Source organism: Nelumbo lutea, chromosome 1 (genome assembly GCF_056320005.1).
Source record: "Nelumbo lutea isolate HS-2025 chromosome 1, American lotus-T2T, whole genome shotgun sequence".
NCBI lineage: Eukaryota > Viridiplantae > Streptophyta > Magnoliopsida > Proteales > Nelumbonaceae > Nelumbo > Nelumbo lutea.
In genome coordinates, this window is record NC_142684.1 from 161,102,562 (window position 1) to 161,120,874 (window position 18,313).

The window sequence follows — 18,313 nt, forward strand, 5'->3', positions numbered from 1 at the left end:
TTGTAGCTACCTATCAAAAAAAAAAAAAAAAAGCTTTGTAGCTGAATCACAAAAGCAAGATGTTCTATGGCTAATTACACCTCAGTCTCACTGCCTACTGTGCCATTTACGAGAGAGATGCATCTGTAATTTGTTCTTATTGGCATTGTCACTAATTAAGGATGCATATGTTAAAGAAGTTGATCATCCTTCTTTGTCGCATCTCACATCAGCACATGAGCATGTGGAAACCTTTCTATTCAAAGCTGACTACTGGGTTTTTGATTCAGAAAAACACTAGAGGACCTTAACCCGGAGTGGTGAACATCTACACTTCTTAATGGTGGATATGGAGTTTATATGGACAAGGAAGTGGAAAGTGGAGCTCCATTTCACAGGATAATTAGTAGGCAAACATGTGATGCGGGCATTTTGACATTATTTATTCTACAAAAGAAAAGTGTTAGCACACAGATGGTCTGAATCTGTCATATCAGCCCTTCACAAAGCCTTGATGGCACAACAGAGTTGAGTCATGGTGGTGCCCACCAGTAGTGGGGAAAAACTTCTAGGGTTGAGTTGAAAAAAGTTGCAGCTTGATGGGTTTTGGGTGAGAAATGTTGTAGGTTTGCATTCTTTGCATATCCCATTTTACCCTTGACCCATATCCAATGTAAAAAAAATAGGGTAAAGGATAGGCAGCCACCCTCTACTAAGGCCTAAGGGGGCAAGTGTTATCACTCCTAAGTACAGTGTGGCTCTCTGTAATTTAACGGTAGAATGTTTCTTCTCTTGCCGGAGTCTTGTGGCATGATGATGATGGTGGCCGCCCAGAGCCCAGAATGACTTCTCTTCAGTCGGGCACGGTCCCCTCGTGTGTCGTGTCTCCCACACAATAATATCATTGCCATGTACTGTCTCAATTCTGAAAAATTGGTGTCACTATTCTATATATCATTGCTGGTTGCCCAGAGCCCCAGACCCAACAAGCAAACATAGAAAACCTCCATCCATTAACCATACCTTTTTCCAAGAATTTTAATCCCATGTCTTCTTTTTTTCTCGAAATAACAAAAGGGGGTTTATGACTTTATGATCCATGGTTTCTGTGGCCTGACCTCTCTCTTCTATTATCATATTCGAATACAAATCACTACTACTGATTTTGGCGCCAAAACACCCAGATTCTTTAAATCTTTCATTCTTTATTTCTTTCTTCTTTCTTAAAATTTCTTTTCCTTAATAGCTTTTTTGACTTGTGGATTTGTGAGCAATTTCAACGAAATGCATGAATTTCAACCGTACATACGAAGTAGGTGACGGTGGGACCCATAAAAATAACACTCACTCCACCCATCACGCCGGTGGTGATTGGTGATGACCACAAAGCCATTACTGGGTCCCACATTCTCACGTATAATGCATGAGAACCCAGTTAACAAATGTACTCGGTAAACGGACGATATCTCTGGTCCTTTGTCTCTTATCTTCTCCGTCTTGATGTTTAAGTTCTTACAATTAATCAACTACGGAGGAGAACGAGAGTAGAGACACAGAGAACAAAGACCAATAGTAACCGTATTTTTTAGTATAAATACACCACAGCTGTAGACTGTAGAGTATACGGTTTTTTACTTTTCACTTCTGGGGTGATCTGCTTTAAAGTTCGAAATGTTGAGTGAGTTTTCTCCTTTTCTTTTTCTATTTTGCTTTTTTTTAGTTTGATAATTAGAAAGTGGGAGTTTTTAGAGTGGAAGTTGGTAGTGTCAGTGATGGAGAGTGGTGGGAGAATGGAAGCAGCAAGCCCCTCTTCGGGTGGTTCTTCTTCCATGGTTGGTGAAAAGCAGGAACAGAAACAGCAGCAGCAACAGGGAGGAGAGATGATAACTGAGAAGACCAGTGAGAAGGTTCGTGATGATGAGGTTGCTGAAGAGGAAGACGAAGAAGACGATGGGGTTGATGTTGGTTTTGTTCCCGGTCCTTTGGTTCCTCTCAAGGAACAGCTTGAGAAAGACAAGGTCTTCTTTCTTCTTTCGCTTTACTGTGATCCAACCACACCTCACCAAAACAAAGGTCCACTTGGTCTTAGGTGGAAATAAATTTTGAGTGCGAAATGGCATTGTTTTGCTAAGTGGTTTAGTGGGTTTCTGATTCCCTAGAGATTTACCGCTAAACCATTTTCGATTTCACTCTTGGGTGTTACTTTCAGATGGGGTTGTTCCATTGTTGCATATTTAGCATTTCTGTGTTGTATGATTGTATCTGCCCTGAATTAGGCTTTTGAGTGTTTTCGAGTCTTCTGCATTAACATGGTTGTTGTCGAGATTGGAGCATTGTTGTTTGTTGAGTTCTGCTTTGGAGGTTTGATTTCTTTCTTCTTTTTTTTCCATGGTCTGTAAGCCTGAAGATTTGGTAGAATTCCTAGATCTTTCGTTCATACAAGTCAATGGTGACTCAGCCGTTATGTTAATAGTCTTATGGAGTGAATTTTCCTGGTTCTATTTTTCTAATGTTAATGCTTTTATTTTGCAGGACGATGAGAGTTTAAGGAGGTGGAAAGAAAAGCTACTTGGTTGTGTCCAAGAAGATTTAAATGGTTTTCCCTACTGGCCTTCCTATATTTCCTGTTACAATAATGTTCCAGACCTTATTTATTAGTATTTGATTCTTGCAAATTTTGGTTTCTGCTTTTGTTAGGCCAAATGGAGCCCGAAGTTACATTCCATTCAATAGGAATCATCTCTGAGGATTGTGGAGAAATAAGTACCCCCTTGCCCGTGGATGAGAAACAGAGCAGCCGAGTCCTGTTTATACTGAGAGAGGGATCACAATATCGACTTAAGCTGACATTCATAGTTAAGCACAATATTGTTTCTGGCTTGGCCTACTCCAACACGGTGTGGAAGGGGGGCATCCAAGGTTAGTATCCCCCTTCTTCTTTACTTTATACTTAACTTTTTAAGGGCAAAACATAAAATGGCGTCTCTTAGAAAGTGCACTAATTAGATTATTAGCTTGAGAGTTGAATTAATTTTAAGAATTCTAAGATTATGAGAATTCAAGGTGAAGAAGATAGGTAGAAACTCAAAGTTCCATTGGATTTGCTTCAGTCATAACACTATAAGAAACTCATTCAAAACATTCTCATTTCTGGAGAAAAGCATTAGTGTTATATGACCTATTTGGTTACTGTTCACTCTTTTGTATATGTGGACCCAAAAAGCATGAGTGTTAATATATTTAATTTTCTGATGTTCTCTATTCTACTGGAAAATGGAGAGAGGAAATTTGAAATTACATGTGTTTAACAGTAATCCTCCATTTTGTTTTTTGTTCTGGTTTTTCAATACATCTGTATAAAAAGACTGTTAAATTTCCTAGTTTTCTCTATTCTACTGGAAAACGAAGTGAGGAAGTGTTAGAATTACTTGTCACATTTTGTTTTTTCATTCTGCTTAATCAATAGATCTGTTTTTGAATGGTATTTTCAGTTTCAATTATATTTGTCCATAGAGGTATGTTGTAATGCGCATATGCTCCCATGACAACTGCAATAAGGTGTCCTCTTAATCTGCCATCATGGTTCAAAGTATCGATACACTCAAATTCTAAATTTTTCAGCATCAAGCATCTAAAATCATTGATGCTCCTTTTTCTATTGTTTCAGTTCCAATAATTCAAGGATAGATATAATAGGAGGGTGTTTGAGCCCATAGTCACCCTCTAAATCTTTGTATTTAGCATTTTAATGGCCCTGAAAACCAATAAGTATCATATGGTACATATTGATTATTTGAACCAAGGCTGCCATGTATCTGAATTAAGAAGATTGGGATCTTCCATCGGATAGGTCCCACTCTAAACAATAACTATGTGAAAAATCAGCACGAACAAATGATTTTATTTATATATATTTGCATATAAAATTTACTATCAAAAAATATTTGCTGAGAAAGTTAGATTTCTAATTGAATAAGCTAAGAAAATTCCAAAAGAAAAATTCACAAATCAGATGGTTGAAACTTCTCTGATCTTTCAGGTTTTTTAGACAGGTGGTCTTTTTGGTGATTAGGTGGTACCTATTTAATGGTGGGTCCAGATCCTCTATACAGTATACATAATGGTGGGTCCAGATCCTCTATACAGTATACATAATGGTGGGTCCAGATCCTCTATACAGTATACATAGGACACATGGTGATTGAAGGGAGGGCACCTCTTTGCACTTACAATGAGAGCCCCCTGATTGTAGCCTCTCTGTAATTTTCATATAAATAACCTAGCTCTTTCATGCTTACACTAGTGGATCAGGTAGGTTAAACGTGTATAGGGATTATCATTATGGAGTTTACTTAATATGTGATTCCACGTGATTTGTTAATTCCCCAAGATTTTGTATTCAGTGGAGTAACCCATGGTTGTTTTCATCTCTTTTATGATCTTGAACTCAGTTGATCAGACAAGGGGGATGTTAGGTACTTTCGCTCCACAGCGGGAACCCTACATACACTGCTTGGAAGAAGAGACCACTCCTACTGGTGTGCTTGCACGTGGAACTTACTTGGCAAAACTGAAGGTGATTGCAATTTCTTATGCTTATATATGCAAAATTTATATCTAAAGTTATATAAAATGTAAAAGTAACACTATATAATAAACTGCTAAATGTTTGCTTCCTATCTTTACAATTCTTATATTTTCCATTTGCTAGTTATTTTTATTTTTATTTTTTTTTGGGGGGGGGGTGGGGATGGGGTTTGCCAGGACTGTTGTGGGCTACAAATACAAAGACAGATACTTAAGCATACAATTAAAGAACTTGGAAGCTACTATTCTTCTATCTCAATTTCTCTTTACAAGTCGATGGTTGAAGAGGTAAAAGCTATAGCAATTTGTAGTACTGTTATGGCAGATTTGTGCCCCTAGTGTAATCAACCCCCCAAAGTTTATTCTTTTGGACAAACAGAGTTCTTGGGATTTCTCCAACATATTTCTTAGTTGTATTTTAATATGTGTATTTGAAACTATATTTTCTGTTGATACATGAATTGGGATACACATCTCGAGTTTTATCTAAGTCAATTTGCCAAACATATTGCTTTGAACCTAGAGTTTTATCTCAATCAATTAGATTCAGTTAGTTTGCCATGATATTGCATTCAATTTTGGCAAATCTGCAAGCTCATATTGAAATGTAGTAATAGAATTATGCACTCAATTGTCTCAAATTCTAACCTTTGCAGAGAGGTTTCATTAAGATTAAATGGTAGGTTGCCATGTGTTGCAAATCTCAAGTACATTATATCAATCCCCCTAGGCTCTTACTGGATATAGGTAAACTACCCTGTAAAAGCTTTGCATTCATTTTTCTTTTCATTTTGTTAACATGATAAATAAACAAGCCTTCTTCCTTTTTTCCTGTGGTTAAAAGAGGAATATAAGCCATTGGCAGCAATCATAAGCTTTTGCTGTGCAATTGGTATTTTATGAGGCAAAACAAGGATTCACTAAACAGCCTTTTAATTTCAAAAAGAGCAATCAAATGCAACAAGCTAGAGTTGTGATTGGTGATAGAGAGGTTGGTTGAAACCACAGATTCAGCCATGCACTTGGCCTGGTTATTTTACTGTTCCACTTCAGATTATAAATCTTCTAAAAAACTTAAATATATTCTTTCTTTTTATGTTTTAATTTAGTTGTAGAATTGAATGTTTATTTCCCCAATTTTGTTTTATGATTATATTGTTTCATGCAGTTTGAAGATGATGACAAGAGATGTCATTTGGAACTCAATTATTCATTTGAGATCAAGAAGCGCAGTTAACCAAGATCTTCTTCTGAGTTCCTTGTCTTCCACATTATCTTCTTCTTTCGAACTGTGGTTACACATTTGTTTACAAAAATCATTGTATCAATGTCTTTTAAGCACTGATATATACATTGTAAGATTGAATTCAGTTCCCACTTTGTGGCTTTAGCAGCAGACCTCTCTCTCTCTCTCTCTCCCTCTCTCTCTCTCACACACACACACATTGATTCCAGTCTGCTGATTGTATGTCCCATCATTTGAGGGAGTATAAGAGTTGAGTTTTATCATGGGCCATGCCCTCCAACTTAGCTTTCTTTATTCTTTCCATTGTCAAACACTTTTTTAATTCTTGCCTCCAATAAGTTTTGGGTACATCATAGCCTCAACCCTCGGGGGATGTGTGGTGAGGGTAATTGAGTTGTCAATTCCAATTTGGGTCCTAATTGTTGATATGAAATGATCAATGTTTTCACACACTAGCATCTACCTTCCAATTTCTTGAAAATCGGTAGATTCCTTCTCATGGTTTCGGGCAATGTATTTCTGAATTCTGACCGGAAATGACATGTCCATGCCAATGATGTGCAAACCAATGTTGCTGTGATAGTTGAATGTACTTCAGAAAAAAAAAGTCTCATCATCATTATTTCCATCAAATGTTTTTTCTTGGAAAACTCATTCAGTGATTCCCAGTTATTATTGGGATTTGATTGAATCTAATTTATTGAAACAAATTTACCCTTAAGGGCGTTATTTTGGATTTTGAAAGGAAGAAAGTTGGTCAAATTTCCATTGACCAAGAAACTTATATTCATTTTTCAGATTTATGTAGTAATCAGTGAAAGATTATTTTCCTAGGTATCATTTATCTGGTAAGTGATACCCATCCTCTAAGTGGGTAAATTAACTTTTTTATCTTGGGGAAACTTGCCAATACTTTGATGGGACAAAAATGCCCCTTTTAATATTGAAATTTTTATGGTTAAGATGGTCATTGCCTTATTTACATGAGAAATAAAAAAAAACATAGATAAATGCACTTACCCGAGTAAGTCTTTCCTAGGAAACATTTACTCAGATAAGTGTATTTATCCGGATAAGTGACTTACCGAAAAGCGAACGGGGCATAAATGGTTTGTAAATACTTGGTTTTCTTTTTATTTTTCTTTAGGTTGCATTTAATTCATTGTAAAGGGTAGAAATTTTTGTTTTGTATAGGCCAGATTTAAATTGAGATGTATAATCAAGATGATTGACCAATCTGGAATGTGCTATGGATTCAAAATAATAATAATCAATATATGTCTCTCGTGGCTCCCCCTAATAAAATTCGATGTAAAATAAAAACCAAGGACCTTATATCCATGGGAGTCATTGGATTAGGGGAAAAAAAAAAACCAAACCATTGCCCCATTGGCTATTGGTGAGAGATCAATCCTTGAAACTCCAATGGTAAGACAAAGGTAAATGAATCTGTATTCCCGATTCAAATGGTAAATTCACTCCAAAAAGCTATTATCAGGACATCCGCAAGAAGAATACTTCCAATTTTAATCCCGGTGATAGTAAAATTCTTAAACTCCCTTAGAAATCAAAGGCTCCCCCAAGATGTATTTTGTTTATGTGGCATGTTTTCTGCAAATATGTCCCTGTTAAATCTAAACTGTCAATGTTCAATTCCTCTTTGGATTGTATGTTCTTAATGTCTGGTGAACATGAAGAGACTTTGGCTTATCTTTTCTTCCAGTGCCTTGTAGTAAGACCAAGGTTTCAAATTTCAACATAATATGCCCCATATTATCTATCATATCCATAGAGCAATTGAAAATTTTTATGCAATATTTTTTTATTTTTATAATTTTAGAGTCAAAAAAAAATAATAATTAGTTATATTTTATGATCTAACCACAAGGATTGAATATTATATATACATATATGGATGATCTATCATATCTAAAGAGCAATTGAAATTTCTTCTTCAATAATTATTTGTTTGAATATATTGTGCAATGTTTATTTATTTTTTTATTTTTTATAATTTTTTAACATAAAAAATAAATAATTATTTAAATAAGAAATCATTATTAATTTTATTTTCACTTACAAGTTGTGTCAATGCATGTTTTATGGATGGATAGAATAATTGGGCTTTTTCCATCCCTTAAAACTTAAGAATTATAATTTATAAATTATAGTTAAGCACAAGGTTTTTTAATGAAATTATAATTGACTAAGATGTATTTCTTCATAAAACCATTAAAATATATTAATTTAATGTATGTACACCTTATTAAGGCCTTATATTTAGTGTTATTGATGTAATTTTATGATTTATTGAAGCATTTATAATGTTTCCATGTTATCTTAATTTTTTTCTGATACACATGCATATTCAAGTTGCATCCTGATCCATTTCTTAAAATTGTCTTTCCGGTACACTTGGCGTTTCTGATACTTTGAACCTTGAGTAAGACTTAGATCTCTTTGGGGCTTCAAGTTTGATTATGCAAAAGAAAACATGTGGACTAAAATTTAAATAGACATGCCCATGCACACAAAAGATAAGGAGACAATTTTTTTGCATTTTTGGTTGGATAGAAATTACCTTATACTACTTATAGAATGCTTTTTTTTAAACTACTTATGAAATTCTAAGAACCAGAAAATACTTCATAACCAAAGTATTCTCACCCAAGGAGTTTGTATTAGCTACCATCATACAGTGCCAACAACATCCCAACTCGCTATTGCAACAGTACATCTAGAACATCTCCCCCTGTGAATGAAAAGGGGGATGTTCTCAATGTGAGGCTGTAGTGTTCTATTTTTTTCTTTAGAAAAATAAGCTTTTCTCTTCTTTTTTTTTTAAACTCCCAAATCAAAAAAGTTTCATTCATAATAGCAATAGTACAAAGAGAATCAAGCAAGAGAGGAAGAATGATCATCATTAACTAAAGATAATAACTAGTCAGGACAATTGTAAACAAAAAGACCCTAATCCTACAATCCTCTCCTAGCTAAGGCGTGAGCAATAGTATTAGTTTTTCTATTAACATACAAAAAGGAGATGTCTAACCCAACTAAAGTATCAAAAATATCTTTAAGAATGAAGAAGACGCCTAGACTAAAATCCGAAATCTTCTGATTCACACATTTGATCAAGTTTTGGCAATCTGACTCGAGAATCACTTTCCTAAAGTTGCAACACTTAGCTAACAAAACACCTTGTTTGATTGCACCTCTCCCACTCTAGCATTGAAGATGCTTCCTAACCAAAATCTTCTGGCGTGGTCACATGACACCAGGGTGTGGGTTATGGTTTCAAGTTTCTTATGGCACAAACAACAGATGTCCATGGGGAGGATGCTTCTTTTGGCTAAATTAGTGCACACTGCTAGACCGTTATGAATGGCTCTCCAAATAAAAGTTTTTACTTTTGGTTCAATCGGAATAAACCACTGACTTCTGTTGGAAGGATAAATGTTATAGTGTAAAGGATCATTAAGGGATCTAGTTGTAAAGTAGGCTAACCTTACTGAAATCTTGTCATTTGCTGATGGACTCCAAAATTTTTATCTTGCCAAGAGCCAAGGGAATAGATCTGCTCTGATTATCTCCATATTCCAAGATCTAAAGGAGGGAGTTATAAGATCCTTTACAAAGGAGGGGAATCCCAAGCCTAGTTTAGGCCCAACTAGTCTATGACTGGGGATGGTTTTAAGCCAAGGATCACCCCAAATGGAGATCCCCTCACCCTGATTGACAGCCTAGTAGAATCCCTTTTGAATAATTTTCTCCCCTCTAAAATACTCTTCCAATCCCAAGAGTCCCTTCTAGGAAAATTATCCCTTAGAAAGTCCTTTTCTTTAATATATTTAACACTTATAACCTTGGCCCAAAGACTTTCTTCCTTTTGCAGCCGATCTCCAAGCTAATTTAGCCAGAAGAGCTAAATTAGGAAACATTTAAGTTAGGGGATTTTCCTATTTCCACTTGCATTTTCCCCCATCACAAATCTCTTTAGAGAGCAGGAAGTTCATCACAAATTGATTTGGGGATTAGGAAACATTATATAATGCATGTAGAAATAAGTTATACGCAATTACCCTTCTCAGTCTTGGATGAAGATTTTTATTAAAGAAAACTTCTTATTTCGAGAAGTTCACCTATTGGCCCAAAGACATTTCATATTCATAGAGAGTTTCCACCAACGTAAGACTTTCCTTAACAAAAATATAATTATCATCTGCAAAAAAGAGGTGAGAGATTATAGGACATTGATGATTTGGTTTAATTCTAGAGAGTAATATCCAAGTTACAAGGTCATTTAGCTTAGCAAATAGCACTTCAAAGCACAAGAGAAAGAGATGAGGGGATAGAGGGTCCCCCTGTCGCAACACTCGCTCAAGACAAAAAGCAGTGCATGGGATTCCATTGACTAATAACTTGTAGGAAACTAATGTCATACATTCCATAACCCACCCTATCCATTTAGGCCCGAAACCCACTTTAGTTAATACTTTTTCTAAGAAGATTCGCTCCATTCTATCGTAGGCCTTACTCAGATCAAGTTTGATTGCCATCATGCCTTTTTCTACTTTTTGCTTGTCTTTAGATGATGGATGAGTTCATGTGCAATAAAAATGTTATCATTGATAACTCTTCCTAAAACGAAGGCACTTTGGTTGGTGCTAATGAGCTTGTTTAGCAAAGGCTTTAGTCTATTAACCAAGACTTTTGCAATTATCTTATACAAAGTGTTACACAGACTACTGATTGGCATAAAATGAGTTGGAATTTGAAGCTTTTTTTTTTTTTTTTTGAGATTAGAGTGGCATTTAGGTCTCAATCAATTTTCGAAAAAATCTCTTTAACAGCCTGGCAAACATCCTAACCTACCACATCCCAACATTTCTAAAAAAAATGAGTTTGGGAAGAGGGTTCCATCTAAAAGAGGGCTTCTCTTATTTCTATATTAGAAACATCCAATTCTAGAACTAGGTTTTCCTCAGGGGTGATTTTCCTTTCACAAACTTCTAGAAGGGCCTCAATACCTGAAGGATTACTAGATCTATAAACTTTCTCAAAATGGCTTGAAATGACATGTAATCTCCTCTTCACCTTCAACCCAAGTCCGAAAGGTTATTCACATTCTTGAGTTTTAGGATTCTTTTGTTGGCTCTACTTTTTTGGATCATCACATGAAAAAATCTGGTGTTCCTATCTCGTAGCTTTAACCAATTAATTATGGCCCTTTGTGCTCACATTATTTCACCTTGGGTCAACAAGGTGTCTAATTTGGATTCAAACCTACTGATTCTATTATTGGTAACATTTTGTTGGTACTAAATCCCTACCCCCACCCAAACCCTTTTAAGCTTCTCACTAGGATGATCCATGGATTGAGGAAGATTTGGGACCAAAAGGTCAAGGGGACCATTTTGTTAACTTTAGTGGAATGTTCAAAGAAAAAAAAGAATTTAACTTTTTTTTTTTTTTCTTTTGTGATGGAGCAATCTCTGATGGCTAATTCTCAATTGGAGTGGTGCTATCTAACAAAACTGATTTCATATTTGCAATAACTAGTCATTTTGGTACAAAGGAATCAGCCATAGCCATAGGTGCAGATCTCGTTTCAATCTGGAAAGCCTTATGCTTTGATATGGAAGAAAGGTGGAATGAAATTCAAATCTTTTCAGATGTCCTTTTGTTTGTCTAAGCTCTATAGGGTAGGGATGCAAAATGAATCGGGTCATGATCTAACCCTTTTCTTTTAGAAAAAAAAAAGTGTTAATTTTATTAAAAAAAAAGAAAAAGTGACAATTCAAATTTGGTCCTATTTTATTGAATTTAAATCCAATTAGGATCACCCATATCCGACCTTATATATATTAGTTATTTATTTATTTATTTATATTATATTTTTTGTAATTTTTATATTATTTACTTTTTTATAAAAATACATGTATAAATATGATTAAAATAATTGAAAAAATACTTGCACTTTTTGCTTTTCTTTATGTAGATTATTATGTTATTTCCTTCTAATAAGTTGTTGAATTTTAGAGAAATTAAATCAAATTCGATCATATTCAAATATCATACATCCTTAACATATTCAACCTCAAATAAAATTTTTATCCAATCGAATTGAATTTGGATATACTTGACCTGAATATGATCCAATCTATTTACATCCCTACAATTAGGTGTGGCAATTTCTACCCTACCTGGTGGTACCTTCTCCTACTCTGCCTTAGACTTGTTCATGGGCTAGGTAGCCTAACAGGTTGGCCCGACCCGACCCATTATAAGTCGGGCTTGGTCATAATTTTAGGCCCACGGGCTCAGGCTTGGGCTTGACTTTTTTTTTGAGTGGGGTACGAGATTTCTCAATAAAACCCGGCCCGAGCTTAAGTCCGACTTGATACTATATAGTAAATAATAAATAAATAAATATATACAATATTTTTTCTTTGTTCTGCTTCTCTTTTTTCCAAGTAATAGTGAGATGTTTATTATTTTTGAGTTTTGAAGGTTTTTAATATAAATAAAACACTTTTTATTGAATAAAAAAAGAAAAAAAATCTATTTTCAAATTTCTAGCCAAGCTCGGGCTTCAGGCTTTATATGAGGTCTAGGCTCGGGCTCAAGACCTAGGCCCAATGGCCTGGCCTGAGTGTATTCTGTTGATACATATACAAGCCCGCCCGAACTGGCCCATGAACAGGTCTACTTTGCCTTAATGGGACGAAGGAAGGGTTTTAAGACTCTACAACTTGTACAAGTATGGATAGGGGATGATGATAGGCTAAACCCAGCCCACCCCGCATATTATTGGAAAGCATATGAGCTTTATGAATTAGGTGTTAAATTTAATAATATTTTAAATTTTATGTGAAGGATAATTAATAGTTTGTGTGTTTTTTACATGTCCTAATCAAATAATTGAAAATTTTGCTATTTGTTCAAGTTATTTTACTTATTTATTGGTTATATATAATAAAAAATTGGATGTGGATTTTAAACTCAACTTGCCTTACCCTTGAATGCAAGGAGAGTAAGGCCTAGGAGAATTTTGCGTTTTTATATACGGGAAAGATTTGGAATTGGAAGAATTAAAGAAATAAATAGGGTTTAGAATTTACAAAACCCTACCGTTGCCATCCAAAAGAATGTTATCCCATGGCAACACTTTTATTGTCTAAAACTCACCATGAGTTTACAGCATTTCGCTTAAACTCACTACAACTTTTCAAAATGTCTAAAATTCACAATGTCAGTAAGTTTTTATTTTCCAAAACTCACCTTTCGTTAGTGCACCGTTAATGCTTCTTAACAAAGGTGTCCATGTCAGCATAAATAACAATTTTCATGACCAAATTACCCTTGAATGGTGAATTAGAGGAAAAATAGTCTTTTTCAGTTTTCAACTTTCTTTTTTTTTTTTTGCATTTTTATTGTTTTGCTATAATGTCCAATGTTTTTTATAATTTCTGTTTTTTAAATTTTTATATTTTCTACAATCTATAATTTTTTTCTGTATTTTTGTTATTTATTTACAATTTCTGTGTTTTTCTATAATTTTTTTTGTGTTTTTTCTACAATTTTTATTTTCTAATTTTGTTTTTCAATTTCTATAGTTTCTATAATTTGAAAATAATTTTTATTTTGTTTGCAATTTCTACTTTTTTTGTAATTCTTATGTTTTTATGTATTTTATATTTGAAAATATTTTTTTGAATCTTTTCCTTTTCATGTCTAAATATTAAAATGGTAATATATTAACATCCATTAATTTATTTTATATATATATTTTAAATTGGTAATATATTAACGCCCATCAGTCTATTTAAGAGAAATACTGAAAACTAATAGTGAGTTTTAGACAATTTTAATTTTTTTTTACTTCTTACCTTGTATGCAGCACAATTAAAATTAAAAAAAAGAAAAACAAAACACAAAAAACAAAAGTTGTCGTTTGTAAATATCATGTTAATACATCCGGCTCAGAGCATGGCCCAGATAATGAATTGTTTTTTTTCAGCCCCAAAGTATCTGCAATGTACGCTATAAATACACCCTAAACCCTAGCCATTCGGAGTTTGGGACCGAAGACCGAACAGTGGACACCTTCACGCGTTGAGTCACTTCTCACTCCTCAAACCCTATCTCTTCTGTGGCTACGACAATGGCAGCAGCCGTAGCTCGAGCCGTCGCATCGTCTCGCTGCTCAAAACCGGCGCTATTCCTCTCTAAACGCTTCTTTGCTTCTTCTTCCACTTCTTTCGCAGGTTCCCCGCCACTACCCGGCTTTGTCCGGAATAGTCGTCCTTCGTCACTGCTCTCGCACTCAATCCGAGTTGTCGCGCCAAGCGCGTTAAGGTTGAACCCTATTCGATGCAGGGTGCAGCGATCTGGAGACTCGGCGTATTCGCCGTTGAACTCGTCTTCCAACTTCAGCGACAGGCCGCCGACGGAGATGGCGCCGCTCTTTCCTGGCTGCGACTACGAGCACTGGCTCATCGTTATGGATAAGCCCGGCGGCGAAGGTGCCACGAAGCAGCAGATGATCGACTGTTACATCCAAACCCTAGCCAAGGTTGTCGGAAGGTAAAGAACACGATAGAGTCAGGCAGAACGGAATGATATTGTAGTTGCTGAAGTCAGGATTTATTTCTCTTGGGGATTTTAGATAGTGAATTTCGTGAACTAAAGAAACCGCTTAGTTGCTTTGTTTTTTTATGGGTGATTGGATCAATTGTTTTCTGGTAGCGTTGAAGCTCAATAGGTTCTGCAACTTTTAACCATTTCAACAAGTTAATCATTCCTTCTTTTTATTGGTTGTTAGAAAATATTTGCAATGAGGCCTCATTCCATCTCGTTTTTGTTCTTTTGTCATTTTGGTTTTTCTTTTACTGTTACAAAATCTCAGTGAAGAGGAAGCAAAGAAGAAGATATACAATGTATCATGCGAGAGATATTTTGGCTTCGGATGTGAGATTGATGAGGAAACATCAAATAAACTCGAAGGTTTGTAATGAATGGTCAACTATCACAATTAGGTTGTGGCACTGCAAATTTGACAAATTTTCTTCTCCTATGTAGGTCTCCCTGGTGTTCTGTTTGTGCTTCCTGATTCTTACGTCGATGCTGAGAACAAAGATTACGGAGGTAAGACTTAAACAATAAGAGGATTTAAAACATTAATTTGATCATCATGAATTATCCATTGTTCATCTTTGTTAGTATAATGTGCTATGTTTTATTGATTTATGCTTAGGTTTATACCATTTATGTGCTTGTATTATTGTTGATATATTTGACTGGATTTCATATTTACTTTTCTACACTCCGGGCAGTCTATACCTAGTTGTCGTTTAGTTCTGCAACTTTTTTAGTTCACCTTACTTTCCATTGGCTGATGTTGAAGTTAGGAATACCTAATCAAGATAGACAACTATTAGTGCATCCTCTGGCTTGGTATGCCCAGGTTCTTCAATTCCATTTACTATGGTAATGTCAAAGATATTAGGGGATATTAGTATGATATTCTTGTCTTTCATATGATTAGTAGCTATGGGTGTGTTTACTTATAGTAATGTGCAATTGTTCAAATGCTTTCGAGTAGTAAAGAAAATATATATTTAGAGCTTTGAAGCTCCTATGGTGTAGTAAAAATTCAGGATGAAATTGAACTGCCCTTATCGAAACGAGACTTGGTCGTTGCCATGGAAAGGTTACATTACATAGTTGAAACATGTTAATAAAAACATAGGGGGATTATAAAATGTGCTAACAATCCTTTTTTGGCAAAATTCCAAACTGTTAGCTAGAAATCCTTGCTTTGAATCCTAACAATATGATTTCTCTTTTTAGAAAATCACAGCATCTGTGGTATAAATTTTGCTTTTCGATTATTGGAGGTGTAGTTGTCAATGTGTTGAGGGCATGAAGCACTATATGTGATGGGAGAGGTGTTCTTGATAAATATTTCTTACTTGGTGATGGAGCAAACCAATCATGTTTGTATATTCCATTGTAAACGTTACAAAAAGAGCTCAGAAATGTTGATGGTCTTCCTTCTGGAAATTCCTCCATTGATGGGTGGTCTCATATTCCATTGCCTTGGGGAGCAGCATTGCTGCTATTGCGTCTTGGGACTGGCCATGAGACATACATTCATATGCTGTTTTATTCTTGATAGAAAAAAAAATATGGAGAATTGGGAATCAGGCATTTTTAGTGCAGGTACATGTTTGAGGTGCTTTATGTGATGGGGGAGGTATTCTTGATCATGATCTCCTTTACTTGCTCTGATGGAGCAAACATAATCATGTTTGTATATTCCACTGTAGATGTCACAAAAAGCGATCAGAAACATTGATGGTCTTCCCTTCTGGGAAGTCTTCTTTTGATGGGTAATCTCATATTCCATCATCTTAGGGAAGAGCATTGCTTCAATTACCTCTTGGAACTAGCCATGAGGCATACGTTCTTTTTTTGTCATTTGTTTTTAAACAGAAAATGGTTAAGGCTGTTTTTTGTCTTAAACTAATCTGCAATTTAAAACCTCATGATCACAAGTATTAAACGTGACAAGGAAAGTAATCATCAATTTAGGAATGGCAACGAGGTGGGGACAGGGAGCTTCTCCCCATCCCCGACTCCCTACTAACATGGACAAGGTTATCCCCATCCCCACAAGGATCTTCACTCCCTGTGATTTTTTATAATGTCAATCATTTTGTTTTTGTTTTTTATTTTATTTAAAAATAATATAATTAAAATTTATAATCCTATTAAAAAAGATTAAAACATATTTAACCATATTTTTAAAAATATTAATATTTATATATGTGTGTATACAATATATTAGTGGGGATCCCACGGAGCAGGGAGTGCTCTCCCTGTCCCCACTAGCGGGGTCCAACCCATTCTGTGTGTATGGGTTCAGCTACATGATTTCTGATTTGCCATTCCATTCTGTTCAGTGCCATATCCATTAAACTATATAGTTTTTCTCGATTTCAACCATTGCCCATTTTGGTCTGCCGACTCTTCTACCCTCATCAACTTTTGTCACAGATCACCTCTCATTACCGGTACATAGATGGTCTTCTCTGCATGTGACCAACCAAACCATCTTAGTCTTGGTCTACGTTCCTACATTTTATTGCCTATTGGTGCTGCTCTAGGTTCCTTCAAATGAGTTCATTTCTGATATGTAGCTATCGTGCTGAACTATTGGCTTTCTCAGTCCATCTGGGGAAGGTAGAAGATCCCTCCAAGAGTAATGAACATACTGCTTTGGGCTTCTCGATCAAATCAAGTTGCAGATGAGTATAAATGAAACATGATGTGTAGTTAAAAACTTTTCAGAACATGACACTAACTGAAAATTATGCAGTTAGAAACAGAATTGGAATTGTTAATCATATTAGAGCTCAGAAATATCATGATGCCCTTTCCTTGGATTTCTTACGCAGTTTTATTTGTTTGCAGCTGAACTGTTCGTGAATGGAGAGATAGTGCAAAGATCCCCAGAAAGACAGAGGAGGGTGGAGCCGGTGCCCCAGAGAGCTCAGGACAGACCCAGATACAATGATAGAACCAGATATGTGAGACGTAGAGAAAACCAGCGCTAGATGCACACGCCAGTTGATGGTATAGCTCGTGGGCAGGAAGAGATAAATAAGCCTCCCCTATGAGTTGAAGCAGCAGATTGAGATTGAGTGACGCATCTTCTTGAGAGAGTCTGAGAATGCATGCAACCTAGGGAACTTGAATTATGTAATATGTATCAGCAGCTGACAGTTACATTGCATATTGGTGGAGATTATATTTTGGTATTGATAGAAAATACGTTGGTACTGCACTCTGATGTACAGTGAGGGGTTGCTAATTCTAAGAGCTTAAGAATTTTAGTTTTCATCGACAGTAAATTACAACTTGTTTGCTGTCTTGTCTCCTCTTGCCCCTTGGAACTGTTACTATTAACGCCCTTTCTCGGCCTTTCCCGTCTACCCACAAAAATGACGACGCGGGTCTCAAATTAAATTCTCACCAAACAAAGTCCCTACTCCACTAGGCCAGCTATAATCTCTAGCCGTCTCAGTTCTCACGAGTCGCTTCTGCCTTCTGGTTGTTGAATGTCATCATGGAGACTCATGGTGGCTGCTGCTCCATTTTAGTAAATGATTTCCAAGTTGGTGGTGTTGAGTACGAGGGGATTAGATTTTGTATTCGTATTTTCCCGTCTCCGGCAAGGCAACGTTTAAGGGTTAACATAACATAATAAATTAACAATGGGTGCCGCCTGCCGGTGGTATTAATTATCATCAACGTAGTCGTAGAGTTACGTGTTGCACTTTCAGGCAGCAGGATCAAAGACGGACAAAAATTGGCTGATGAACCAGAACGAGCGGATGGTTGGTCCTTCGTCTCTCCATTCTATATACTATACCATCATTTCTCATTAATAATGCTTCTTTGCCGTGTCAAATACCATGTAATCTTCTTAAG

At 35.7% G+C, this 18,313-nt stretch overlaps 2 protein-coding genes across 3 annotated transcripts; both read left to right on the forward strand.

Moving 5' to 3' along the window:
- The first annotated feature begins 1,429 nt into the window (after nt 1–1,429).
- On the forward strand, nt 1,430–5,962 carry LOC148878767 (rho GDP-dissociation inhibitor 1-like). Of its 2 annotated transcripts, XM_088959921.1 has the most exons (6): nt 1,430–1,997; nt 2,512–2,575; nt 2,677–2,898; nt 4,431–4,555; nt 4,744–4,854; nt 5,735–5,962. In XM_088959921.1, the coding sequence occupies exons 1-6, from the start codon at nt 1,752–1,754 to the stop codon at nt 5,801–5,803; spliced, it is 837 nt and encodes a 278-aa protein (XP_088816047.1). In that variant the 5' UTR covers nt 1,430–1,751; the 3' UTR covers nt 5,804–5,962. The 2 variants fall into 2 exon arrangements, with proteins under 2 accessions (XP_088816047.1, XP_088816055.1); XM_088959929.1 differs by lacking the exon at nt 4,744–4,854.
- Nucleotides 5,963–13,895: 7,933 nt separating this feature from the next.
- LOC148878768 (multiple organellar RNA editing factor 2, chloroplastic-like) lies at nt 13,896–17,733 on the forward strand. The gene is made up of 4 exons (XM_088959938.1): nt 13,896–14,401; nt 14,724–14,821; nt 14,897–14,962; nt 17,294–17,733. The coding sequence occupies exons 1-4, from the start codon at nt 13,980–13,982 to the stop codon at nt 17,434–17,436; spliced, it is 729 nt and encodes a 242-aa protein (XP_088816064.1). The 5' UTR covers nt 13,896–13,979; the 3' UTR covers nt 17,437–17,733.
- The last annotated feature ends 580 nt before the right edge of the window (nt 17,734–18,313 follow it).